This window comes from Rhipicephalus microplus, chromosome 1 (genome assembly GCF_043290135.1).
Source record: "Rhipicephalus microplus isolate Deutch F79 chromosome 1, USDA_Rmic, whole genome shotgun sequence".
In the NCBI taxonomy this organism is placed as follows: Eukaryota; Metazoa; Arthropoda; class Arachnida; order Ixodida; family Ixodidae; genus Rhipicephalus; species Rhipicephalus microplus.
Genome location: NC_134700.1, coordinates 301,600,711 through 301,627,734, shown reverse-complemented (window position 1 = coordinate 301,627,734; position 27,024 = coordinate 301,600,711). Strand labels below are relative to the sequence as shown.

The 27,024-nt window shown below is 46.1% G+C and overlaps 1 protein-coding gene across 9 annotated transcripts in view; it reads right to left on the bottom strand.

The window, feature by feature from the left end:
* Nucleotides 1–27,024, bottom strand: part of LOC119165999 (high affinity cAMP-specific and IBMX-insensitive 3',5'-cyclic phosphodiesterase 8B) — a 404,448-nt gene that overhangs the window by 34,036 nt on the left and 343,388 nt on the right. For 4 of the 9 annotated variants that reach the window (XM_075865592.1, XM_075865579.1, XM_075865564.1 and 1 more), the window contains one exon: nucleotides 9,901–10,065. In XM_075865592.1, coding sequence (XP_075721707.1) covers nucleotides 9,901–10,065 — 165 coding nt within the window. Of the gene's footprint in view, nucleotides 1–7,802; nucleotides 8,008–9,882; nucleotides 10,066–27,024 lie in introns of those variants that run through there. The other 5 variants (XR_012884029.1, XM_075865568.1, XM_075865573.1 and 2 more) reach the window with 4 other exon arrangements.

Below are 27,024 nucleotides of genomic sequence, written 5' to 3'. Positions count from 1 at the left end.
GACAGTTGACTAGACAAGCGGTATGAGGCCCCACACACGCACCCAAAAGTTTTATTTCGATGTAGTGTTAGCTTGATAACAGAGGCTTCAAGTTGGAAAAAACAACAAATGGAACTAGCAATCAGAAAATAAGATTTGATTTTTCTTCAAAAAGTAACCGTCACTCGTGCAGCGCATTGCGATCGGCTAGCGCGTAGAAAACGGTGCCGCAAGCGCTAAACATCACGCGGCTGGCTTCTGATGCGGCGCCGTGGCGCCGTTTGTGTGCGGTGTGTGCACTGGAGCCAAATCAGTGGCATTCCGATGCGGTGGCGTTCGTTTACGCTGTGTGTCCTAGTGCCACGATGCCCTCTGCGTTGGCGCCTGTCTCAGCGGGGTGGTGTCTGCGGCGACGGCATCTCCTTTCAGTCTATCGGAATGCGCTGCTTGTTTGGTAGTACTGCCTGTTTGGTAGTACTCCAGAAAATTTTAGCAGGTTATGAAGATACGGTGCGCAAATACGGTACACGGGCCTACAGTACCTCTCGTCCTTTCTCGCTCGCGCAATTCGCCGCTCCTAACCCCAGTAAAAGCACCCAAACAACGTACAGGGCTTTTAAAATTCATTCTGCAAGGGGTCACGCCTTCAAACCTGCCATTGCACCTGTCGATTGGGGTGGGTACTTTAAGAAAATAGTGCCCGCACAGTCACCTTCTTTTCGCGTATCTCGTCCTTTTGCGCTCAAACGTATTCCATGAAGCACTTCAAGCAAAACAAGCTTGAGAGGAGGAGCGCTACCACAGTGTCGTGCCGTATATATATTTTTGCGTTCCGTGTTTGCGCAACGTGCAGTGGCGTAGCCAATGTGTAGGAAAACAATGCCCATCCTCCCACCCTCCGTTTTTTTCGCCATTATACAGATAGAAAACGAAAATCGTAAAAGTGCGCCTCTTACCCCCGAAAAAAAAAAAATCTTGCATACGCGTGCATTTTCAGTACCGGCAGCACTAAATTGTAGGTGGTGATTCTGTGTTCGAAGTGACGCTTCAAGGTCGGCATATACATGGTGCTGCAGACACGGACAACGTGCGCGCAGAAATGACATATACACTTGTGGCAGCCTGCGGACGCAAGGCTTTTGCGGACGCCCATCTAAAACTAGTGGAGACCACATTGCACGCCTTTATACACGCTCCCTTGATATAAGTGATGCAATCATTTACCAAGAACGATTACTTGCTGAATTCTGCTTTTGTCTGCACTGGTGAAAGCGGAAGATGTCGCTTTGAAATGCGGTTTTCTGTACGCCCTAAGAACAACTGCACCGATGTATTAAGTGTAAACAACTGGCACAGCGAACTCCTCCTGACCTCAAAACACCTTATCCATTAATTTGGAAAAACAGTAGGGTGCATTCTTTAGGCCGAAATTCAACACTTTAGGACGGAATGTCCTCAAAGGTGATATAAAATCGGCGTACCGGCGTGCACTCTCGTTGAGCGGCACCTGCCAGTAACCTCTCAATAGGTCTAGCGTTGAAATAAATTTCGCGCTACTAACCTTCTCGACGCGCTCCTCAATATGGGGTATAGGGTATACGCCTGATCCTTGGTGATGAGGTTCAACTTACGATAGTCTGTGCAAGGACGCGGATATTCGCCGGCCACTTCCACGATAATCAAAGGGGAAGTGTACTCACTTTAACATGGCTCAATCACGCCTAATTCCAGCGTCTTCTTAACTTCTGCTTTAGGTATCTCAAGCCGACGGGGCGACACCCGATACCCCTTAGATTTCACCGGTTCCGATGATGTAAGCTCTATGTCATGAGTCAGAACGAATGTCCGGCCTGGCTCGCTCACAAACCTGTCCTGAAACTCTCTCAAAAGACCACAGAATTCCTGTTTCTGCTTCATCGTCAGCTGTGACTTTGATACTAAATCATCACTCCTTTTCTTGATCGTAACTTCGTCTGATTCGGGAGGTAATTCAGGAATTTCTGCCAGAACGTCTTCCGGAACATTTAACGTCATGTTCACGATTGCCTTCCTCTCTTTATAGGGCTTGAGTAAGTTGCTATGATACACCTGGTGTACCTTACGACTTCCTGGCAGTTTTATTGCATAGTTGGTTTCTGACAACCTTTGAATGACTTCAGCCGGGCCTACATTGCACCTCCAGTTTATTCTTTTGAGAAGGCCTCAATACCATGAACTTGTCACTCACCTCAAAATGTCGTGCTTTAGCAGTTCTATCGCAATAAAGCTTAGCCTTCTGCTGTGCCTGGGTCATCGCAATTTCGGTCAGTTCTTGGGCTCTGGTTAGGCGACCCAGTAATGCGAGAACATATACCACTACCATGGGATCGTCACCATGACCTTCCCAAGACTCTCTGAGTATGCGAAGAGGAGATCGCAGTCTGTGGCCGTAAACGAGCTCCGCTGGCGTAAACCCTTGTAGTCTCATGTGGTGCCGTCTTATTGCGAAAATCGTTGCAGGTAAGCACATCTCCCAGTTAGGTTTGCGTTCAAAACATAAGGCTCTCAACACTCGCTTTATCACGGAGTGTAGCTTCTCTACCGAGTTCGACTGCAGATGGTAGACTGAACTATGCAATAACTTCACGCCACACCGTTCTAGAAAGGTTGTCATTAACACACTCGTGAAAATGGTGCCCTTGTCTGATTGTATCTCAGCAGGAAAGCCTACCCGGGCAAACACGGAAGGAAGTGCGTTGACTACTTCCACAGAACTGAGCTGTTTTAGCGGGACCGCCTCTGGAAATTAGTAGCTGGGCAGATTAATGCCAGAATGTGACGGTAGCCTGAAGTTGACCAACCGACGAAAGGTCTCCGTGATTACGAGTACCAGCTTCATTGGAAATTTCGCCTTATCTCCCGGCTTACCCTCTCGCTGACACACGTCACAAGATTTTACAAATCTTTCTACACCTTTAAAACGTCCAGGCCAGTCGTATTCCTGCAAAAGACGACTTTTCGTCTTCTTTACGCCTAAGTGGCCTGACCATGCTCCTCGATGCACCAAACGAAGCAAATCCTGGCGATACGCTTGAGTCACAACTACCTGGTCGAACTCTACTCCTCGCCTGTCTAGACATTTTCGATAGAGTATGCTTCTCCTCTCTTGGAATGTCACAATTCGTTTGGCGATTCCCTCTTTTGAACTGTCCTAGAATTTCCTAAGCGTTGGGCCCCCCTTTTGTTTGGTTATTAACAAAGCGGCGCTCACTCGCAGCAGCCGACTGAAGTTATCCGAAGTTGGCATGACACACAACTCTTTTGTAGTTCCTAGTACCTGGAATGTGTCACCCTCTGTGCTGTCCCCGGTCTTACCATGAGTCGGCTCGGGAGCAACGGTCTTTTCTATTTGCCTGGTCAACGAGGCGTCATTGACGCTACCGATTCGGGAGGAGGCTCCTCGTTGCCTTGACGTATGGTTGTCTCAGCGACTACGGCTTCAGCAGCCAGTTTTCGCACAAGTTGATTTGATACCGCGGTGTCCAACTCGCGACTAGGCCCATTGTCGATTTGAGGTTTGTTTGCCTCAGCGAATGATTGATTGATTGATTTGTGGGGTTTAACGTCCCAAAACCACCATATGATTATGAGAGACGCCGTAGTGGAGGGCTCCGGAAATTTAGACCACCTGGGGTTCTTTAACGTGCGCCCAAATCTGAGCACACGGGCCTACAACATTTCCGCCTCCATCGGAAATGCAGCCGCCGCAGCCGGGAATCGAACCCGCGACCTGCGGGTCAGCAGCCGAGTACCTTAGCCACTAGACCACCGCGGCGGGGCCCTCAGCGAATGCTGCTCCCGCAGCCAGCGCACGTGCCTTTGATCTAGTCAGTGCCTGCACAATGCCTTCTCCCAACGTGAGACGTTTCTACTTAAGAATTTGATGTGACTTATTTGAAAATAAGGATACTGAGGGGGGAGACATGGCGATACCGCGGCTTCCGTTTACAACGTACCAAATAGACTTTTAAAGACAACTTTAGCCATGGGAGGCACTAACTGTTTGCCTCTACGGCTTGTATAATCCAAAAACAGTCTCCTGAATACTGTCCGGATGGAACAAAGGACGGGTGAACTACGTCCATAGTGGCTGCGGAGTCTCTAAGACCCCGACACTGCTTGCCGTTCGCGGTAAGGTCGTATATATAGGGCTCTAAGAACTTCATGTTCTCGTCGGCTTCATTTATGGATAAAAAGGCCACCTTTTCTTTCGGGCAATGTATCGCGAAGAGCCCTGTTTCGTGGCAATTGAAACAAACTGCTGGTTTTGTCGTTTCAAATTTCCTTTTGCTTGCCTCTGCCGACGCCCCATTGTCAGATGCGTTGTTTCCCTCACCCTTTTGTGCGAGACTCGTCGTTTGTTTTCTAAACGGCGCCTTATTCGGCCGTAGGAATTTTCCTTTTAGGCTCGCTGCTTGCCCCGAAGGCGCGACGCGTAAAGAATTCTACAGCGGAAGGGTTGCTGATCGGGCGAGTTGGTCATGCATAAACGTAGCGTGTATTAGCGCAGTACATAAAAGAAAGGGATACGACACAGACATAGAGATAGGTAGGCGCTAAACTTCCAACTGTTTATTTCATGCCAATCACACCCATTTTATACATCCGCGACAAAGCACAACTCATCTTGCACGTGTTCTTAAACAAAGCAACGTCATTTTCTTTTCTGACAAGGAAATCGATGACGAGCTTACAGAAAAATGGCCTAATTCTTCTATATCCTCGGCTTCTTTTATCTCCCGTGTAAGCCGATCTCTAGAACGACCGATAACTATGCAACTATACAGATTATGGGAGCACCCACAGCCTTTGCAGTGTGCCGCCAGCAATCCTCCCGCCGTAAGCTTATTTCTCGCGTTATAGTAGTGCTCACGTCATCTGTCATTCAGACACCGTTTTGTTTGTCCAATATAGTACATCCCGCAGGATAATGGAAACTTGTAGATGACACAGGATACACAATCAACAAATCTAGCTTACTGTTTTTTATCACATGCTGGGGGAGCAACATTTCTTGGACAAGTGATGCAAAGCTCCCCTAGTTTCTTGGGCGATGAAAAAACGACACGTACAGTACATTAGCCCTCTGGGCCACTTTCTTTAAGTTGTGAGAAATTGTGTGCATCTAGGGATTGCACCTACTCTGCAGGCCGAGCACTCCTAAACTTCACGCTTGTTTTCTTTCGAGACTTTTGGAGAATGCGTTCGACTGCAGAAACCTGTAACACAATTGGGTAGCCTGCTTCGGTTAGACGCTTGCTTTGGGTCTCGAAACTGGATGCCATCTTGTGGTGACACGATTTGGTCACGGCATTTTTAAAACACAAGTTTGGGATGCCCCTCCTAATGAGTTTTGAATGCGCGGAAGCGAACGAAAGAAGAGGCTTATTCGCTCGCGGCTCATACCACCAGCACGTGTGGTTTTCCGAGAAAAATAACCTGAGGTCAAAAAACTGAATAGAACCCCCCTGTGGAAGTTCGCAAGTGACTTCCTGGGGCGCGAGACATTCCTTAATCGCGGGCAATACATCATCAACCCTCGCCTCTACGTCAACAGAAGTGCAGTCAATTAAAAACAGGAAGTCGTCGACAAAGCGAAAAACTTTGCACACTTTGGTGTTTTGTAGCGTTTTAGAAAAGGTAATGCTAAGACCAGATAAAACAAATCACTAAGAAAAGGTGCTATACACGAACCGATACACACGCCCTTTTTTTGGCCAATACAGTGCGTTGTTGCAACAAATAAAAGTGGACGATAAATAAAATGATAAAAGTTCTAAAAAATGACTCATCGACAATGAAGCTTCGTTTTGAAAGCGCGTGGCGCCATATTCATCGATGGCATGTTCATTGGAAGACAACAGAGCACTGAGAGGGATTGAACAATACAAATATTTTTTGTCTACCGAAAATGCTTGATAGCCTGTTCGGGGATGGTCCTTCAAAAACCCAACCACTTGATCCGAGTTCCTAATCAAGAACGGATCCGTCGCGGGCAAACGATTAAGCTTGGCTTGAAGAAACAAAGTGACTGACTTCTGCCGTGTGTCATTCTCTGATACAATTACCCTTAAAGAGACGTCTAGTTTGTTAGTTTTAACACTGAACAACACCTGGAGGTAACATCGCTTGCTATCATTAATACTCTTCCGCAACTTATCGAGATTGAGCCTGCGACAAAGTTTTTTTGGCCTGCGCCTTAGCCTTAGGCAGAGTGATGTCATCATTTTGTTTAAAAACACTGGAGATGGCCTCATCTGCTTCAGCACAAAACGTGCCTGTAGGCAAAACGGCGAAGCCACCTTCCTTGTCGGCGGGTAAAACACACCGCACTGCTAGTAGAAAAATCGGCAACGCGTTTGACAGAATTTTGGGGACGCGTGATACTATGACGTGAAAGGACATCAGTGCACGTTAAAGAGGACGATATGGTCCAAATGTCCGGAGCCCTTCATTACGCCCTCTCTCACAAACATGGAAGTTTTGAGACGCAAAATGCCAGATAATATTGTTATGCCTCGCCATAGATAATGCGTTAAGGCCTGTGCACGCGCTATACGCATAGCTGCACCTGAGGGCGAAAGAGCCTGTCGGCGACGCACTTCTCCGTCCGCTTGCGTGTGGCAGGTGTCAAGCCACGAGCGATGTGGTTGTGAGGATAGCGCGTACACAGGTCCATAAAGAAACTATTTCCAGTCGATAACATTTATATAGTTTTCTTTAATGCAGTTTCAATAATCTCGTGGCTCTCTGTACAATAAAGCATGAAAAAAATCACAGCATATCCACGAAGTGAATGATAATGAGTAGGGCGAAGCATCCGTCCGTCCGTACGTCCGTGCTTTCGTCCATCCGTGCGTCCGTCCATGTGTTGGTCAGTGCGTCATCCATTCCTGTGTTCATGCGTCCGTCCTTCCATACGTTCATCCGTCCGTGCATCCGTCCGTCTGTCTATTCGTCTTTCTGTATGTGCGTCCGTTCGCCTGTATGCCTGTTTGTCTGTCTATCCGTCCGTCCGTTCAATCTTCCGTGTGTCTATCCGTCCTTGCATGCGTTCATGCGTCTGATCGCGTTCGAGAATTCAGACGGCGCGCGGCTAACACCGACGAGACGCAAGCCAAGGAAGCCGAGCGCAAGCGTCTTCAATGCGCCCGCCGCTCTGTTTTGTTTATGCCCCGCCTACGATCCGACACGTACGCCAATGATCCAGAGACTGAAAGAGGCATTCGTTCCTCGCGCACTCAGGCAACGCACGCACAGCGGCCAATCGGAGAGTAGCGGCAGAGTAACGCCATCTAGGAAATGAGACGAGAATGCTTTTCTTTCTCGGCTCTTCTTCTCTCGGTGACGCGCGACGCGTGACAAGGTTAGCCAGCAGGAGCTTCGCCCCTAAAATCTCGGGGCTGTGTGGTAGAAAACCTACTTGCCACGCACGTGGCCTGGGTTCAAACCTCACTCGGACCCGGAAAGTTATTTATATAATTTGCATTTTCCTCGACTTTTTGTCCCGAACATAGATAAATGTGTGGGCTTTAACCTCCCAAAGCCAAGATATGATTATGAGAGACGCCGTAGTTGAGGGCTCCGGAAATTTCGGCCCCTTGAGGTTTTTTAACGTGCACCTTAATCTGAGCACACGGGCCTACAGCATTTTCGCCTCCATCTAAAATGCAGCCGGTATTTGAACCCGCGATCTGCGGTCAGCAGCCGAATACATTAGGCACTAGACCACCGTGGCTGGGACTGGTCCCGAACAAAATTATTTTTTGCTCACAACCAACCAGACCGGAATTTCAGCGGAACAAGCTCTTCAGCGCGTCACAATAAAGCCATACGGGGTGGCAGTGACGCCAACTTGCCTGACCACGCCTTGAACATGTCACGCACGAAATAGGAGATGAACCCAGTTTGGGACTTTGCGATGTTGACCGTCGCTCTGTCGAAGGCAGGCATCATTACAGGCAGCCCACGACGCTTTTCCTCGTCTGTCTTAAAAACGAGGGGAAAAGGAGACAAGAAGACGGCGTCTTGGAGCAAGCCGCATAATCTTCATATATCTACAACATAACCATCGTACCAAAGACACCTCTTGTTGATATTAACAATATTAACGTAGTTACGAAGACTATAAACTTAGTTTTACACAGCTTTCGCAACAACTGCTGAAAACAGTAATTACATCTGTCAGCATCAGAAACATTTCCATTTCATTTATAACTGAAAACTTGGAGGTTTCGTTCCACAGTGAAGCAGTTTATTTTAGCGACAAGATCTAAATCTGCATGGGCGAGTTGGGTCATCGATAGATTTCCCAACAGCGTCATCATTCCCGTTTGCGAACCCTTACTGCAGAAAGTAGAGTTCAACAAAACAGGACCAGAAGAAAACAGAATACTACCAAAGACCTTTGTATGTTATACCATACGTACATACGGTATATCTCAAAGTTAAAAAAAATGGCGACCAGATGTGATAATAATTTTTTGCGCGTCTTGCAAGCTTTCTAAAGTGCGTGTGCTAAATAGCAACAAGAATAGTCGATCATGCAACATTCGTCACGAGAATAGGTTTACTGATTGATTTGTGGGGTTTACCATCCCAAAACCACCATATGATTATGAGAGACGCCGTAGTGGAGGGCTCCGGAAATTTTGACCACCTGGGGTTCTTTAACGTGCTCCCAAATCTGAGCACACGGGCCTACGACATGCTATAGGTTTGCTGAATGCCAATCTGATGCGTACGAGATACCGTTGACATGTGGAAAAATGTACATAGGACAAACAGGGCCATTCTTCAAAGACCGAACAAGACAGCATGTCTACAACGTTAAGAATGGCTATGATAGCCACATGGCTGTACACTGCAGAAAATGTAAGCGCATTCCCCTGTTTCATAAAACACGGTTTTCGAAAAACAAAGCAAGAACTAAGAAGGAAAGAGATATAAAATTATTTCTTATCAGGAAGGCCACGGATCGATGAATGAACACATCATCGCTTAGCCTTGCCGCGAGATTTTTTTTTCTCTGAGTTAAGAATATTTTTCGTGGTCACACGTGTGTCGTCGCGCATGAGCACTGTTTTTCGCACTTTGTTTAGTGGTCATAGCATATTCAATAAATTCATTTGACAGTCAGCGTGAAAACGGCAGTAAGAAACAAAATAGACAGAAAGGAGCGCTCCTTTCTGTCTATTTTGTTTCTTACTGCCGTTTTCACGCTGTTACTACAATACAACGATTTTTTTAGCTTCTTTGAACTTTCCAGAATTGTGATATTCGCTCTTTTCATTCGTTGCCTGCATATTTGCTTTCTCTTTGCAAAGTACATTCTAGTACTCGCTGTCGATAATTTGCCCACAGCCTTGCAATTGTTTACTGCATTCATCCGCTGTTTTATTTGGTGCTGTGTCACGTAATAAACTTCACTGTCATAAATTCTGTGTGTTGCCATTGTGCTTTGCATTCTTTTTGCGCACAGATGTTACATTAAAGTTTGTAGTCCTGAGGCGTCCTTCTGTAAAAACTTATATGCAATGATCACCACGAATAAACTTGAGTCTGAATCTTTTCAATTAAGCTGTTTCAGAACGATCACGCAATATTTATACAGGCTAAAATTTTACGTTTGCTAGCGCTGCTATACATCTATATCCGCACGTTTACACTACTACAAAACATGTTCACTGTTGCAATTCTAGAAGAGCTGCGTGGTGCAGTGTTCGATCCCTGGCCAGGACGAAGCTTTGCCAACGTACACCGCGCTTGCGTTACATTTGCAGCTTTGTGCTACGTGAAGATTCAATCTGTGGCACCTTGGTATTGATTGCGGTTACAAAAATATGTATGAGAAAAATGAAGCGATGGGACTATCGGGCATACCTGGGAGCAGTACTCTTCAGCAATCCTTTGCGCCCATTGCTTGCACAACTCGATGGGCCTGGCTGGATTGGAGACGTCTGCGCACTTGATGAGCATCCTCTTGATTAGCACGATGCTCTCCGGTGAGCGGAGCGATCCGAATTCTCCTTGGTCTTGTGTGCTCTGCTGGTGTCCAGTGCAGGAAGAAAAATTGATTGACACGCAAAAGAGTGCAGCAATATAACGATGATTACAAGATACAATATTCGATTTCATGCTAGCCATCGGTGATGATATGTAAAGGCACACCGTTAGGTTGCATGGTAAAACACCTCTTTGGTACATTTACCATCGGCTCTAGCCGCACTCACCTTCTGCACAGGCCACAATATTATGCGGGATCAAATAATGAGGGAGGGGCTGCGCTCCCCTTCTTTCGTTCTTTCGTCGCGCTAAAACAGCCACATTTTTGTAGCCCACGCACATTCATGAACCCAATAGGCCAGCAGGAATACTCATGCTAAATATTTGTCATAAACAATATCTGCTTAAAATGCAATACACTTTGTGAATTCCAAAGTGTGTTGGGCGAAAGTCTGCGGCCATTCGACTGACTATGCCGCTTGTGAGCCATCCGACCAACTCGTCTGCTGCAATGAAACGTCTGATGAAGGAGCATTGCAGCGCGTGTGGCTGTGCCATAGCGTGTTTGCTGAAAGGGTGTGAAGGCGCATGAACGTACGGACAGACGGGCGCACGCTGCCGCTGTACCTTACTAAGAGACCGTAATGGCTGGTTCACGCTAGCGGCAGGTCTGTCCGGACGGTGCGATGTCGTAGACCGGCGACCACCGCCGTCCATGGGAGAGCTGTTCAATGTGCACGGCAAGCTTCGCCGGCGAGGCGCTAACGCTTCGAATCTACCAAGCGGCCGCCGTGCTCTCTGTAGCTCGTAAGCTCCAAACTGATGATTCCATTCGCTTTAAACTAGTGTACTTAAGCTTCCACAACACAGTACTCGAATGTATTCAGCACTGTTTCTGAGAGTTATACTTAAATAATCAATATTGTAGGCTTAGCGAGCCCCCCCGAATCTCGAATAGCTTATACTTCTTGTTTTAGTTGTTCCTAATCATGGATAGCTAGCGCCACTTGTTGGAGCGCGATATTTGGGACGCGTTATATGGTTTTACCAGGCCCGGGAAAGTCTCAAGTTCCAGCGATGGCCGTATAGGGCGAAAAAATCGACCACGGCGAGTTTCGTCATTTGTACCTATAGTAGAACTACTAACTCCTCTTTTAGCGGTCGGGTAAGTCATTGTGCATATTTCCTGTTAGGGGCGCTCAACGCGGCTGAAATTTTTATTTCGGATTCTATAAAAAAAACTGGTAAAAGAGTAGTTACTACGTCGCTTTTCATAAAAAATTGAATAAATATTTTTGATTTATTTTTACTTATAATACAGAAGCGGTTATTGCTTCAGCTCAAGTATTGAGATTATCTTGACGCTCGAAAAGCAGCAGACCATTGGTATCGATTGCATTTCTCTCGGTTAATATGTTCAAATTGTCCGTGGTTAGCCGCGGTACTTTTTGTCGATCGGCATTGCGAAGCTCCGTTTTAATTCAGCTTTGATATATCAATGCGAGCTTGTGTGTCAGACTTTACGGGCCGCTACGGCGAAGCGAACGTGTTTAGAGGCTGTGAACCATGTCAGCTGCTGTGCTTCACCGGCGGTTGGCTGCGCAGCCTCCAGCGTGAAAATTAAACGCCGGCAAATCGCTCGGAAACTGCCTACGAAGACGGAAATAATCTTGCACAATGTGGGCGTGTTCGCCGGGGAGTGAAAATACGCTGCTTTGCATCTGATGATGGCCCCCCTTTTTTTTTTGCATGCGCTACAGTTTTTGTCATTGCATAAGGCTTTTCGACTTGTACAGCTAATGAGATGCACACCTTGTGAATGTTTGAGATTGTTTACTTCGTTGTCACATTCGCTGAAAATATCTTTACTGCTAAATTTTGTAGCACAGATTACAGCAGAAGTTCTACCTGTTTCTGCTCGAAATGAGTCTGCTGCAATATACGCCCATAAATTCAATACATAATAGAGCCAAGTGAACCTTTAGTACATATACGCATTTGTACATTTTTTTAGGTTTGCAGTGAAACAAATTAAATTTGCATGAACCATATAGTCCATCCAGTTATTTATTTATTTATTTAATACATACTGCAGACCACAGTTGTGGTCCTGGCAGGACGAGCACTTGAATAGCACAATGATACAAAAATAGCAAAAGGGACAAAAAATGAAACGGCGGACATTGCATTGTCAATCCAACACACAATTAACAACACTAACAAAAAATGGGGCTATACAGTATCTAATAAGTATGGCTCAGCAATGGAATTCCATTCAGCCACGGTACGCGGAAAAAATGAAAATTTGTAAGTATCGGTATGCGCTTGGTATGGTGTTAGCGATCTAGGGTTATGGTGCCGCGTGTGTTTTGTGGTCAGGGCGGATATATACAGGGAGGGGTCGATAGCCAATTTATGTTTAGTAAGTGAGCAGAGGAAATCGAGACGAAATTTTTGTCTTCTTAACTGAAGCTTGGGAATGTTATTGGCAATCATTAATTCAGAGGGAGAATCCGTGCGACGAAATTTTGAAAAAATGAACCTGACAGCTTTCCTCTGAATCTTTTCCAATTTATCGATGTTATTTTTGGTATACGGGTCCCATACTACAGCAGCATACTCAAGTTTTGGTCTAACGTATGAATGGTAGCAAAGAAGTTTAACACTTGGAGGCGAATTACGAAGCTTGTGTCTCAAGAAACACAGTTTTCGAAAAGCGGAGGAGCAGATGTTTTCTTTGTGCAAGTTCCAGGAAAGATTACTAGTGAACGTTACGCCTAAGTATTTGAAGCTGTTGACTTGGTTCACCGCGCATGGTCCCAGTGTGTACTGAAATTGGAATGGAGATTTTTTGCGCGTTATGCGGAGGGAAACAGTTTTCTGTGCGTTGACAACCATGCCCCAATCCCTGCACCAACTGTATATATTGTCCAGGTTTGTGTTAAGTTCTATTTGATCTTGCATGCTGGAGATTTCACGGAATAAAATACAGTCATCTGCAAACAGCCGGACATGAGTGGTGGGTGTAACTACAGTGACGATATCATTGATGTATAGCAGAAAAAGCAACGGCCCCAGAACACTATCTTGAGGCACTCCGGATGTGACAGGAAGACAGCTCGAGGCATGACCATCAATCAAGACATACTGCTCTCTATTCATCAGATACCTAGACACCCATGCTACCAAACTTTCGGGAAGATTTATATTTTTTAATTTTTGAATTAATTTGTCATGAGGAACTTTATCAAATGCTTTGCTAAGATCAAGAAAAATTGTGTCTACTTGAACATTATTATCAAGGGCTTTTGCAAACTCGTGTGTGACGGTGACCAGTTGAGTCACAGTCGAATAGCCTTTCCTAAAACCATGTTGGAAGCTTGTTAGAATCGAGTGTCTTTCAAGGAATTCAAGAATACGGTTGGCTATGATATGTTCAATTAATTTGCAGCATGTTGAAGTTAAAGATATAGGACGGTAGTTATCCGGACTTAATCTATCCCCTTTTTTAAAGATAGGGATGACTCTAGCGATCCTCCAGTCACGTGGTAGTGTTGCAGTTAACAGGGACGCTTGGAAGATTACAACAAGAAATTTGGTGACGCATTCAGCATAACGCCGAAGAAACACATTGGGAAGGTCATTAGGACCACAGCATTTTTTTGCTTTCAAGTTTAAAAGCATTGAAACCAAACCAGAATAAGAAATGAAATTCGCTTCACATGGTTCAAACAAAAACGTTTCTGGTACACATATTGCTGAATTGGCAAACACGCTCTGAAAATAACTGTTGAAGTGATTTGCGATGTCACTGCGATTTGTAACCGTGCGCCCTTTGACAGAAATTGACGTCACTGGCTTTTTGTTATCGGATAGATAACTCCAGAACTTTGTTGGGTCGCTTTTAATAAAGTTTGGCATTAACGTTTTAAAGTAATAGTCTTTGGATTGTTGCACTTCACTTACCAGGCTTCTTTGTAGCTTTTGGATCACATCTCGCTGGGCATGCCTCTTTTTCAATTTTTTTTTATTTTCCGCTTTAGATGGATGATACTGCGTGTCGTCCAAGGTGTGCATTTGTTAGTTTTTTTACGTTTGTTCGGTACAAAGTTGGTGATACAGTAGCGGCATATTTCCAAAAAGCGATCCCAAAGAGCGCATGCGTCATTGCCCTCATTGCTGAAGTCAACTAAGGCCGCTTCCATATGTTCAATCACGCAAGCGTCGTTTGCTCTAGAATACTCTTTAAAAGTTTGAACGGACGGTTTCTTTATAACAAACGAATTTCAGGAGCAGAATAGATACGCTGACAAGGCTATGATCCGATAACCCTTGTTCTATTAATACAGAGTGCTCAGAAAAGTCGCGATTCACAAACACCAAGTCTAAAATAGAGCTCGACTGTCCTTGTACACGAGTAGGTTGTTCAACTAGTTGAATTAGGTCGTGTGTGAGCATGATGTTAAAAATAGCATTCTCATTTTTGTTAGGCTGCGAACAAGTTTGCAACCGGTCCCAGTCGATGGTGGGCAAATTGAAATCACCTATTAAAAATATTTTTTATTAGGATACAGGGACATATGTGCTTGCAACGTGATTAGATAATCTGGAGCTGAGTCTGGAGGCCTGTAGCACGCGTACAAAAGAAAGCTATGGCCCCAGCACGTAATCTGTAGGCATAAACATTCAAGACTGCCCACATCTGCTAGAATCCTAGCCTCTAATGACGGCTTCACTAGGACGGCTGCGCCCCCTCCTCTGGTGGCCCTGTCTTTGCGAAATACGTTGTAATGGGGTGGAAAAATTTCTTCATCACCTATTTCACTTCGCAACCAAGTTTCAGTTATTACGGCTATGTGCGGATCATGTTGCAATAATTGAATTTCCAGTGAATCTATCTTATTAATGATACTGCGTGCATTTATATTCAGTAGCCTTAGTTGTTTTTCACTAACCACATTTTTTGTGTTTGAGCAAGACGATGTGATCTTCGCAGTGAATGAATCGGCGGAGCGTACAGTTGAGACGCTGACATGCCTTTCAATTAGCTCTGTAATTGCCCTTGGCTTCGCGTAATTGGGCGGCTTGACTCTGCGATTTCGTTTTTTTTGGGCAGGAACTTTGTCGTTTTTCTCGTCATCCCAGACATAGGCCTTTTTGTTTATGTATAATCTATCAAAACTAAGCGAAGTTTTCTCTCCATTTTCGCGGTTTTCCTTAGAACTTTGCCAGAGCTTCCTCCTCAACTCTCTCACTCTTTTTGAAAAATCCTCGCCTGTCGAATAATTTGCGCCTTTTAATTTGATTCATTTTTTTTAAAATGGCAACTTTGTCCCTTTAGTCCAGCAGCTTGAAGATTACTGGCCTTACTTTTCTGGGCGATGGCCTTCCCAGCCTATGAATGCGCTCTATACCCACAGGATCCAAATCAAGAATGCCTTTGACTATCTCTTGGCTTACAGTATGTTCCAACGTGTCGCTACTTTCGTCCTCAGCTTCAGGTAATCCGTAAATGATAAGGTTAGACCTTCTGCTACGATTCTCGAGGTCATCTAGCTTGTTCTCAAGGGTTTGAATTGTAGTAGACATGAAAGCAATCTGCTCTTGGCATGAGGAGACCTTGGTTTCAAGCACTGTTAAGGCATCAAGTTTCCTTTCAATATCTCCAAGCTGCTTTTCTTTGATTTATTTAATATCATTAGCGATTTCGTTAAGTTGTTTCGCTAATTTAGCCAGGTCTGGACCAGGGTTGGTCTCAATATCCCCTCCTAGCAAGAGTATCTTCCAGCACAACGAAGCAGCGTCATACATCAAGCAACAAATCTCTGAACAGAAAAGCCGTGGGCACGGCAGCACCACCACAAACGGGACGCTAGAGCAAAAGCACTTTCCGTAATGCTTTCTCACCTGAATAATAAACAGGAACGGGTTAGCAGCGGTCCGCATGTTTGTGGTGCCTCCGTGCCCAGTGATCGTGCCTTGAGCAGGGTTTCCTTTTATAGCCGAGTAGACGGGTGTCGTCATCCGCAGCTCCATCACGTGACGTTCTGCGCGCGCAGTGGACGAGTGACGGGGCAGCAAAGTCCATGACAACCCTTCCAAGTGGTACGGCACGAGGCAGTCGGTCCTCTCTTGGTCATGCGCCGTGGGACCGGCAATGCACTTGCCACGACGCGTGGCGTTGACGTTATGCAGGAGGCCAAAAACCTGTATAATAAACAGGAACGGGTTAGCAGCGGTCCGCATGTCTGTGGTGCCACCGTGCCCAGTGATCGTGCCTTGAGCAGGGTTTCCTTTTATAGCCGAGTAGACGGGTGTCGTCATCCGCAGCTCCATCACGTGACGTTCTGCGCGCGCAGTGGACGAGTGACGGGGCAGCAAAGTCCATGACAACCCTTCCAAGTGGTACGGCACGAGGCAGTCGGTCCTCTCTTGGTCATGCGCCGTGGGACCGGCAATGCACTTGCCACGACGCGTGGCGTTGACGTTATGCAGGAGGCCAAAAACCTGTATAATAAACAGGAACGGGTTAGCAGCGGTCCGCATGTTTGTGGTGCCTCCGTGCCCAGTGATCGTGCCTTGAGCAGGGTTTCGTTTTACAGCCGAGTAGACGGGTGTCGTCATCCGCAGCTCCATCACGTGACGTTCTGCGCGCGCAGTGGACGAGTGACGGGGCAGCAAAGTCCATGACAACCCTTCCAAGTGGTACGGCACGAGGCAGTCGGTCCTCTCTTGGTCATGCGCCGTGGGACCGGCATTGCACTTGCCATGACGCGTGGCGTTGACGTTATGCAGGTCGAAAATCTGTATAATAAACAGGAACGGGTTAGCAGCGGTCCGCATGTTTGTGGTGCCACCGTGCCCAGTGAATTACCTAGCTTTGTGGAATTATGGAATTACCTAGCGTTGTCCTCTGAAGAACGTCACTAAAACAAATTCATTATAATGCCATCCACAAGACAAATTCGCAAAAACAGCAATGTTATGTCCGCACTATCTTTATTATATACAGTGTTCTCATATCGATTCTTCTTAGTCATGCATCACCAATTCGTTCGCGCTCCTACCAGAGTAAACAGGACTTTTTTTTTTTACAACCTAACCACACCATCCAAGGAACTGCTCAAATCAGTGTACGCTTGGATGCCTCATCACTCTGAACCTACCTCAAGTCAGCGGAGAATGTGTCATCACTGAAAGCAAGCTCATGGGCCAAAATCCTCGCGAAGTATGGTTTAAGACACTTCATTTATTGAACATAATTTGTTCAACCATTTCTGTCTTACCCTGCTCATGAGTGTGTTTTTTTTTCTCAGAAAACTGGATTAAAGAGAGACCATTGATTTCCAAGCTACCCACATCCAGTCGTATGAAGCTCTACAGTTGCCATAGTGACAACCCCAGGCGCCATCAATATGCCAGCCGGACCAATGGAGGCCTTATACTGAAAAGCAGTTATAGCGTTCGGTATGTTGAGGCTGTACGAAATTGGGTGCACAGATTGTTCTTTCTTGCTTTATGACTTACTCAGTTTACAGGAAATGTGCAGGCTTCAAAATTCTTGGCCAGAGCATGTCATGGGGTGCACATAATGTACTTCACTCTATGTGTCAAACTTTGCATAGAGTATCACATATTACTAGGTAACAAATGGGCTTATAGTAGTGCATATTTAGCAGCACTTCTTTTTCACATTGTGTGTAGATTGCTGTGTATGTAAACACTGTTGCAAGGCTGTGGTAGGTAGAACTGTAGTAGTGTTGAAACAGTTGCTGATACTGCGTGCATGTTGGGAGTGACACTATCAAAGTTCTAAAAAAAAAAGCTGCGCAAAAACTCATGCATTCATTAGGCAAGACATGTCTTGCAGAGGTAGAAATCATGGAGCCGGACCATGAGAGTGAAATACCTAGAAGAATATCGAAGAATAAGAATGGGTGGATCACGATTGGCAAGCATTCTCAAATCATGAATGATAATCTGTCACTAACCCTGAAAAGGATGGTATGTAACAGCTGCATCTTGCCCGTACTTACCTACGGAGCAGAAACCTGGAGGCTTACAAAAAGGGTTCAGTTTAAATTGAGGACGATGCAGCAAGCGATGGAAAGGAAAATGATAGGTGTACCTTAAGACACAAGAAGAGGGCAGAGTGGGTCAGGGAACAAATCGGTGTTCAGAATATCACAGTTGAAATCAAGAAGAAGAAATGGACATAGTCTGAGCACGTAGTACGCAGGCAGAATAACCGCTGGTCATTAAGAGTAACTGACGGGATTCACAGAGAAGGAAAATGCATGAAGTGAAGATAGAAGGTTAGGTGGACCGATTATAATAAAATATTTGTTGGTATAACGTGGCAGCAGCAAGCACAGGACCAAGTTGATTGGCCGATCATGGTGGAGGCCTTTGTCCTGCAGTAGGTATAATCATGCTGATGATACGCTAAAAACAAGAACCGACATGCATGCAAGCAGTGAGTATTCAAACGTATCTCAATACTTGTGCTTCGAAAAAAAAAAAAGGTCGCTTGCATTTATTCCACTGTTAATCCATGACCATCATTCCTATCTTGTCTAAAAGCTCCAGTTCAGCATCCGAAATCTCATTTGCTGAGACATGCTGCTGTTCAGTTGTTTTCCTCCTCTACTTTGGTTTGTTTTTGCAAAATGATGTGATCACTCTGGACAGTTGCTGGACTTGTGAGGGCAGCAAAACAAGGGGCTCCCAGTTTGAATTGGCTGCTGTGGATACCAATGTGTTCAAATTGTCGAGAGATTTCCCCCAATAGAAATACACAGGGCTGTGTGCTTTTACTTAACCGAGTTCAAATAACGACCTTTTACAGTAATATTATTTGTTCTATGTAAAATACCTGACGCATGATAAGGCATTTTTAAAGGTATGTTAATTTTTAGAAAGAACAATGACTGAGTGCACTCAGTAGGTATAATCACAGTTGGCCTGTGTATATACATGTTGGTAATTCGAATGTCTACTAACAGCTATTTCTTTGATATTTCTGTTAAATATGTAGCCAAAAGGACTGGTTTTGTATGATACCTATGTTAAGAGTGAGGCAGACAGTTAGGAAGTAGTGAAGAATAAAAACGTGAATTCAGCATCTGCCCGTTGTCCATCGTTTGAGCGATGTCTTTCATGATTAGGCACCATTGGCCCAAAGGAAACTCATTTATTCATCTGTCAATGCAAAGCATAAAAACTTTGAAAGTCATTGAAAAAGTAAGGGCAATTAGGTTTCAGGAAAGTAAATATTCATTGGCAAAAATTTTTATTTGTGGGCTTAATTTAGCAAAAACCTACTTCACTTTTCTACAGAATCACTGCTAACTTCTTAGTGCTTCTCGTACTGCCGCAGTGGTTTCTTTAGTCGATCTGAATAAAATATCGCCGCTTGGTAATCGAACCTGTTGCGAACGGTGATCTTGAATTTCTCACTGTCTTCAAATCGTACCCCGAACCACTGTTTCGAGTGAAAGAAGAAGAAATAATTACATGGTGCTGGCACAGGACAGCAGGGCGAGCAATTAGTGTTACCTACCAAAATATTTGATCTTACCATTGGTTCTGATTGTGGTGCAAGGATGCATGTCATGTACGAGGCCGATTCCGGATGAGAATTCGTTTTATTTATTTTTGTTCAACGCGATGTACTGCTCGCCAATGCGTTGTCAAACATCATATTGCGGCTCAGGCTAATCGTACTGACACTGCACTTTTTAAAAGCATGTGTGGTGAGAAAGACAATGGGCGGCAAAGTACCAAGTACTGTGCAAGGGGTGTCCAGTGTAAATATCGTTGTCTGACTGAACGAGCCAAGAGAAAGTTGCACAATTTCAGCGGGAAACTTTATTAAACAGATGGCTATCACTGTTTTTTTTTTCATGTGTTGTGCAAACAGTGTTTCTTGTTTACATCTATACTGGTGCATTCACGATTGTCGATAAACTATGTGAGCTTACTTGCTTGGCGTGTTTTTTGCCAGTTGAGGCCTCTCGGTCACCTGGCGGCATAGCAGAAATATTTATAGTAACGTTACGGTGCCGTGTGCGCGAATACCACCCCACAATAGCAGCGAATAAATCCCAACGAACCAGCGGGCGCGCACCGCTACCCACCCCTTCCCCCCGGCATCCGCTACCAAAACTACCGACATATTGCCCTAGCGCAATGATGATGATAGGCCTACCAGCGCCGTCTCTAGGTCGGATAAGTTAGTTCACAACGCCACCACTACCATTATTTTTGTTGCTCTGTCAAAGGTACAGTTTCCCTTCTCTAAATGGTAGTGTATAAAAGTTCTGTGGTTTCACACTGTGCCTTTGTATTAAGTGCTGGAGCCAAACTTTAGAACAACACGGATGACATCCCCGTTTACAGCGTGAAGGGGACTCGCCTGCTGGAGTCGGAGCTGAACGGTTGTGTCGCCCGCAATCTCCGACGCCAGCGTAGTTCTCACCGATCAGCCCACCATACGAGATCCCCTGACGTCCTATATCTTTCATGCCCCGTCCTCGGACTCCTTCGACCATGTTGAGCGTGTCCCCCATTTTTCCTATCTGTTGTTTATTTCTGTCGCTCTTGTGCGGCGAGTGCTCTCTCTTCTATATCTTATCCACCTTCTTCCATACTCTACAAGGCACTGCGCCGCGTCGCCTATAGGCAGACAGAGATGAGGTGCCTTCTGCCCGTCTTCAAGAACGACGCATTCATTCATTACCGCGTGAAAACCGCGGAGCAAGAAGCAAGCAGCTCGAAGTGTGCCGCGGCAGACACAGACAAAGCGGAGAGCCGAATGCAGACGATGTGGCTCACACACGTCGCTCCTCCGTTGCTGATTGGCTACGTCGCTTTCCGGCAAACGGCGGAAAAATGGGTCTCGGATCCTTTTTCGAACGGCAAAGAACAGCAGACGTGCGTGAAGGAAACATCCGCGCACGGCCGCTTAAGGACGTCAAACGTCAAAAAGCGAGGCATGCTTGCCGCAGGCGTGAACCGGCCCCAAGGGGGAGAGCCGACAGCTGTAGTGGCGCAACTGTTGATAAGCGCCTAAAGCTTTACATGCACCGCTGTGCGACTGCGTGATTGCTGAGAGAGTGAGGGGTAGAGGCCACAGCTGGCATCGTTCCAGGGCACGGACGGATGGGCGTGCGGACGCCGCGAGTAAGAGACATTCAAGGCTATCACCTTAAAAATATGACAGCCACCTCACTTGTAGAAGGCTGACAAGTGGAGTCGCCAACCCTGGTCGTTTGATGAAATTTTACGTAGTGCTGCCAGTACTCATTATTATCATCGTCATTGCCAGCCTATTTTGAATCACTGAAGAACGAAAGCCTCTGCAATACACGAACGTTTACGCTAATTGTGTTTATTCGTGCGCTACACCAGTGTTAAACCACGCGTACCCAACTAGTCCAAGTTTCGCTTCTGTTTACGCTAATGTTTACCCTATACTGTGCGAGGTGGTTGCATATTTTACAGCGAGAGCTACAGTGGCCGCATTCTCAACGTTTAAGTGTGGCCGGTAGCCGCACCACGAGCTCAGCCGTTGGCTAGCCCCCACCACAGCTGCAGCGTGGCTCGCCGCACCATACGGCATAATGGCAGAAGAAGAGCCGGCGTTGCGTCGTACATAAGAGGCGGATCGGCGAAATTCTGCGGAAGATGTGAAAAGTCACGGCCGCTTGGACCGGGCGAGCACGGCGGTATTTCTCCGGCTGTTCCGTTCAGCGCACGCCCCATTGAAAACATGTAATTGGATAAGTTCCGCCACGCGCCGTGACGAGGCGTTCTTCTCGCACTCCCCTACCATCAGTAGTTTACAGGCTGGGGATGCAGATAGTGAAGGAAAGATTACGGACTTGGGTGGAGAATTAGGGGGTGCTGGGAGAACTACAAAATGGGTTCCGTAAAGGAAGGAGGTCGGAGGACAAACTGTTTTGATTGATGCAGTGTATTGAAACAGCGGAAAAAGAACACAGGCCCCTGTGGCTGGCATCTATAGATATCCAGGGAGCTTACGATAGTGTTATTCAAGAAGACTTGTGGAGAAAACTGGACACACTAGATTCGGAAGATGGAATAACTACTCTCTAAAGGATATCTATAAAAGTAACATGGTAGTTATCAAATTGGAAGAACAGGTATCTGAACCTATAGAGCTACAATGCGGGCTTCGACAGAGATGTCCCTTGTCACCTTTGTTATTTATGCTGTATCTACAGGGCCTAAAAGCCAAATTAGAGGGGAATCGACTCGGCTTCAGACTCTCTTTTGTCAAGCAAGGAAAACACATTGAACATTCACTACCAGCATTGATGTGCAGATGATATATTATTAATAGCTGACAACATAGAAGATTTCAGGGGTCGATAAACATCTGTGATAATAAAGGAGATCGGTTGAATTTCATTTTTAATGATAACAAAGGCAGTGAGCATAAGATACAGGAAGTGACACTAGAAATAGTGGATAAATACAAATATTTGGCCGTATGGATAAATAACGGGGTTGAGTACTTAAGGGAGCACGAAAGATACGTAATGACTAAAGGTAACATGAATGCAGCTGTAATAAAAAATAGGGCACTGTGGAACATCAAGAGGTGTGACGTTGGGAGAGGGATTTGAAACGGTGTCATTGTCGCGGTTTTGACGTTCGGCAATGTGGTCTTGCGCATGAAATCAGAAGTTCAAGCAAGATTGGAAATTAAACAACGTGACATAGGTAGACTTGCTTTGGGAGCACACGCGAATAGTCCTAATCAGGAGGTACAGGGTGACATGAGATGGACATCATTTGAGTGCAGGAAAGCTAGCAGCAAGATAGAATTTGAGGAGCAATAAAGAAAAATGGGAGAGGAGCGTTGGGCTAGCAAAGTTTTCAGCTAGTTGTACATGAAGAATGTTGATACTAAATGGAGAAAGCGAACTCGAAAACTGTGAAAGCAAGTATTTAGACAACAGCAGAATACCAAGCCAAAAGGAAACATCAGTTAAGAGGAAGGTGAAGGAAAGAGAGAGGGATATGTGAAAGATGGGGATGCCTACGAAATCATCACTGGAGACCTACCAAACGTTTAAGCAGGAAATTGCAAATGAAAAGATCTACGATGATTCTCGGGCTAGTTCTCTGCTCTTCGAGGCTAGAACGGGAGTATTGTGGACCAAGACGTACCAAGCAAAATACGAAGGCACAAACACGGTTTGTAGTGCGTGGGGAGAACGTGCGTGGGGAGAACGGCTGAACGTTTGATAATGATCTGTAAAGGGCTCCGCCTTATAGTCGAAGATAATGGCGCCGAATTTTTCAAAGCATCGGGGTTTAGGGACAGTGAATGCAAAATAGGCTTTAAACGGGTAGAAATAACCAGGAGGAGGCTAACTGATTGGTGGCTACAATCAAGGCGCGAGTAAAATTCAATCCTTAAACACAAAGTGATAGTGCTTGATTTCATGGCTACGTGGCGTGAGCCACTACACGATTCAAAGGGCACATCCGGATACATCCATTCATTCATCCTGCAGACGACGCCACGCCGTTGCGCCGTAGACACGCTTGGAGAAATGCACATTGGACGTCGTTCACGTGGTGACTGGAAGCAAGGTACGCTAATATGTATTCTTAATGAGGCTTGACACAGTGAGTGTTGTTCTCTGTAGCATGCTATGATTGAGGCAGAGCCAAACAGCGTGAGGCAACTGTGTGTGGCATAGCTTGTTCCCAAATTTTGCCTCCATGACAAGCGCATGTATTAAGCTGACTATGCGATCTGCCGCGCTTTTTAAACGCGAAGCATTTCTTAGCGAATTTCGGTGACTTTGCGCAACGCCGACTAAATTTCAAGGCCGAAAGGCGGCCGCAGTGATGTCAGAGGGTGGGGGCCCAGTTACGCCGCGAACGCGGCGGAAAGCCTGTGTTTCGTTCACGTTTTAGGAGAACCAACGCTCCCGCTCTCGCAGCTGCTGTGGCTTGATTGGGCCGAATAAAAGATGTGGAAAAAAAAGTCTTACTGAGCATGCTCAGTTGGGCAACTGGGCCCCCAACCTCTGACGTCACTGTGGCAGCCTTTCGGCCTTGAAATTTAGTCGGCGTTGCTTTGCGCGTATCTATCTATCTATCTATCTATCTATCTATCTATCTATCTATCTATCTATCTATCTATCTATCTATCTATCTATCTATCTATCTATCTATCTATCTATCTATCTATCTAGCCGCCTATGACGTTTAGCTCTCCTGGCCGTTTCGATAATGGTATCGATACCAAACTTGGTATGGCATAACATGAATGTATGAAGAACATATTTGACTAGTCATAACTTGAAAATCATGACATGTCATGGATGTCATGATTTACATTTTATGGTCATGCAGCTCTTGCAGTGGTTTCGTTCACATGGCATGTTGCAAAACTGGTATGGTATGACATGATTACATGGCAAATACAAGTGACAGACCCTTACATGAAAATCACGACATGCGTGTCATGTAACAACATGACTACATGCTGCGCTCATGATGCGCTCATGATTGATTGATATGTGGGGTTTAACGTCCCAAAACCACCATATGATTATGAGAGACGCCGTAGTGGAGGGTTCCGGAAATTTAGACCACCTGGGGTTCTTTAACGTGCACCCAAATCTGAGTACACGGGCCTACAACATTTCCGCCTCCATCAGAAATGCAGCCGCTGCAGCCGGGATTCGATCCCACGACATGCGGGTTAGCAGCCGAGTACCATAGCCACTACACCACCGCGGCGGGGCAATGCGCTCATGGCCGTTTCGCTAGTGTCACAAATACCGAATTCGGTATTACGGTACGTGAATGAATGACGAAGGTATGGGACTGGTGCAAACATGATAAAGATGAGATACGTGTCATGTAACAACATGACTACATGCTACGCTCATGATGCGATCGCGGCCATTTCGCTAGCTTCACTTATACCAAATTTGGTATTACAGGACGTGAACGGATGACGAAGGTATGATAATGGCGCAAACATGATAAGCATGAGATGTGTGTCATGTAACAACATGACCACATGCCACATTCATGATGCGCTCGCGGCCGTTTCGCTAGCTCCACATATCCCATATTCGGTATTGCGTGACGCCAATGGATGACTAAGGTAAGTGAGCGGTACAAACATAATAATGAGATGCGTGTCTTGTGAGGACATGACTAGATGCCACAATCAAGACGCCAATACATTTCGACGTGGTGTGGTGGGCGTGCCCGCCGGCTTTCATTACATCGCGCCACGCCGGCGTTGCCACGCCATGCACCGGTCCTGCCATATACTCGCAGGCGCGCGAAGTGCTGCGTTGCTTTGGTGCATGCGCGTTTCAGCGCGCCTGGTGTCCCTCCGTCACGAAAAGAGTAATGTTACTCGGCATACAGTAATGTTACTCTATGGCATCAGCGCGAAATGCAGCGTGTCGCATTTTGCGCTGGTTGCCGTCAGGTCGCACCGACGAACGCTGGTTGCGCCTGGCGTCAGACTATACACCAGAACACAGCGAGCTAAGTGCTTGCTGCCATATTGAAAAGCGCGTGGCGCCGTCTGTTGCAAGCGCGGCGAAGCAACACTCTCAATTGCCAGGTGAGCAGACGCCCTGCAAATAAAACGCCGAACTTCACAACTCGAGTCCGGCTATAAGCATGTTCCGCGCTGTTCCTGTGCTGGAATTATAGGCTGATTTTGTGTGAAACGTCGAGGAGACCTTCCTCGACAGTCCGGAATGTCTGCAGCACGTGCATTGCAGACTACGGAAGCAGATTCATCAAGAACGTACTATTGCGATTGAAGGAAACGTGAACAGCGGAAAGCGTTGCTTTCGACTCAGTCGAACTGTGGCGTGCCTTGGCTGTGACAAGGCAGAATTATAGCTGTAAGCCCGCGTCAATGTTGCGCTAGAATCTGGTTCCAACTTACGCTCATGCACCGCACGTGTATCAATTGCCAGTCCTGCCGGGCACTCGGAACAAACAGGTGCTGCAAAGTGCCAGCCAGAACAAGATTTTAAAATGCTGTGGTGATGCCGGCCGAAAGCACGCGTAGATTTGCCTAGTGACAGTCAAGGCATGTCGCAGTTCGACCGAGTCAAATGTGCTGCTTTCCGCGTTGTTCCCGCACAGCGATATCAGGCTGTTACAGTTGTACTAAACATGCGCGGTGCGTGTATTCACGCGCGAGTCGTAATACTACTGGCATGTTTCCTACGAAAAAGTACGGCAATAGTTTTCGGTCTCATACTACAGGCATACTTCATGCAAATCGCTGCTGTAAAGTGAAACAGCTGTAGTCGCGCTTGAATAAACGCAAGGAGTGTACTAACCCGTACACTTCTCTGAGCTCGTAGTTTTTCCTGCTGATTGCAATTATATCATAATGCAGCAAAGCTCTGCGTTTGTGAACGGAAATCTGTGCCATCGCAAAACACCACACCAGCATGATTCCCGCGATGCGCTGTGAACTTCACAGGCAGTGCTCTGCAATCTCTTCCTCTTGCGCTGGTTGTTGTCGCATCAGATGACAGCGCAGTGGTACCCAGATGACATTTTATGAGCGGGAGCAGCGTGAACAGGTGCTTTTTCGGATTTAAAATTCTGAGAACCACTGCATTTTATGCTAGCGAAGTGCACCTTAACAGTTGCAAACAAATTATAGCATTGCAATAGGATGGAAAGGTGGGCTAGTTGGTAATTCATGATTTTTCAGCGAACTGGGAGCGCGGGGGTAACCACAGACACAAAGCAAAGAGGAGGCACACAGCACGAGTGCTCGTGCTGTGTGCCTCCTCTTTACTTCGTGTCTGTGTTTACCCCCGCGCTCCCAGTTCGCTGAACCATCATGAATTATGGCGTATCTGGGAGCGATGGTATACCGCTGAAGGCGCCTGTGTGCGAGATAGGCCTGCGAGATAGACGAGAGCACGCTTATCTAGAACCCAGGCGCCTTCGGTG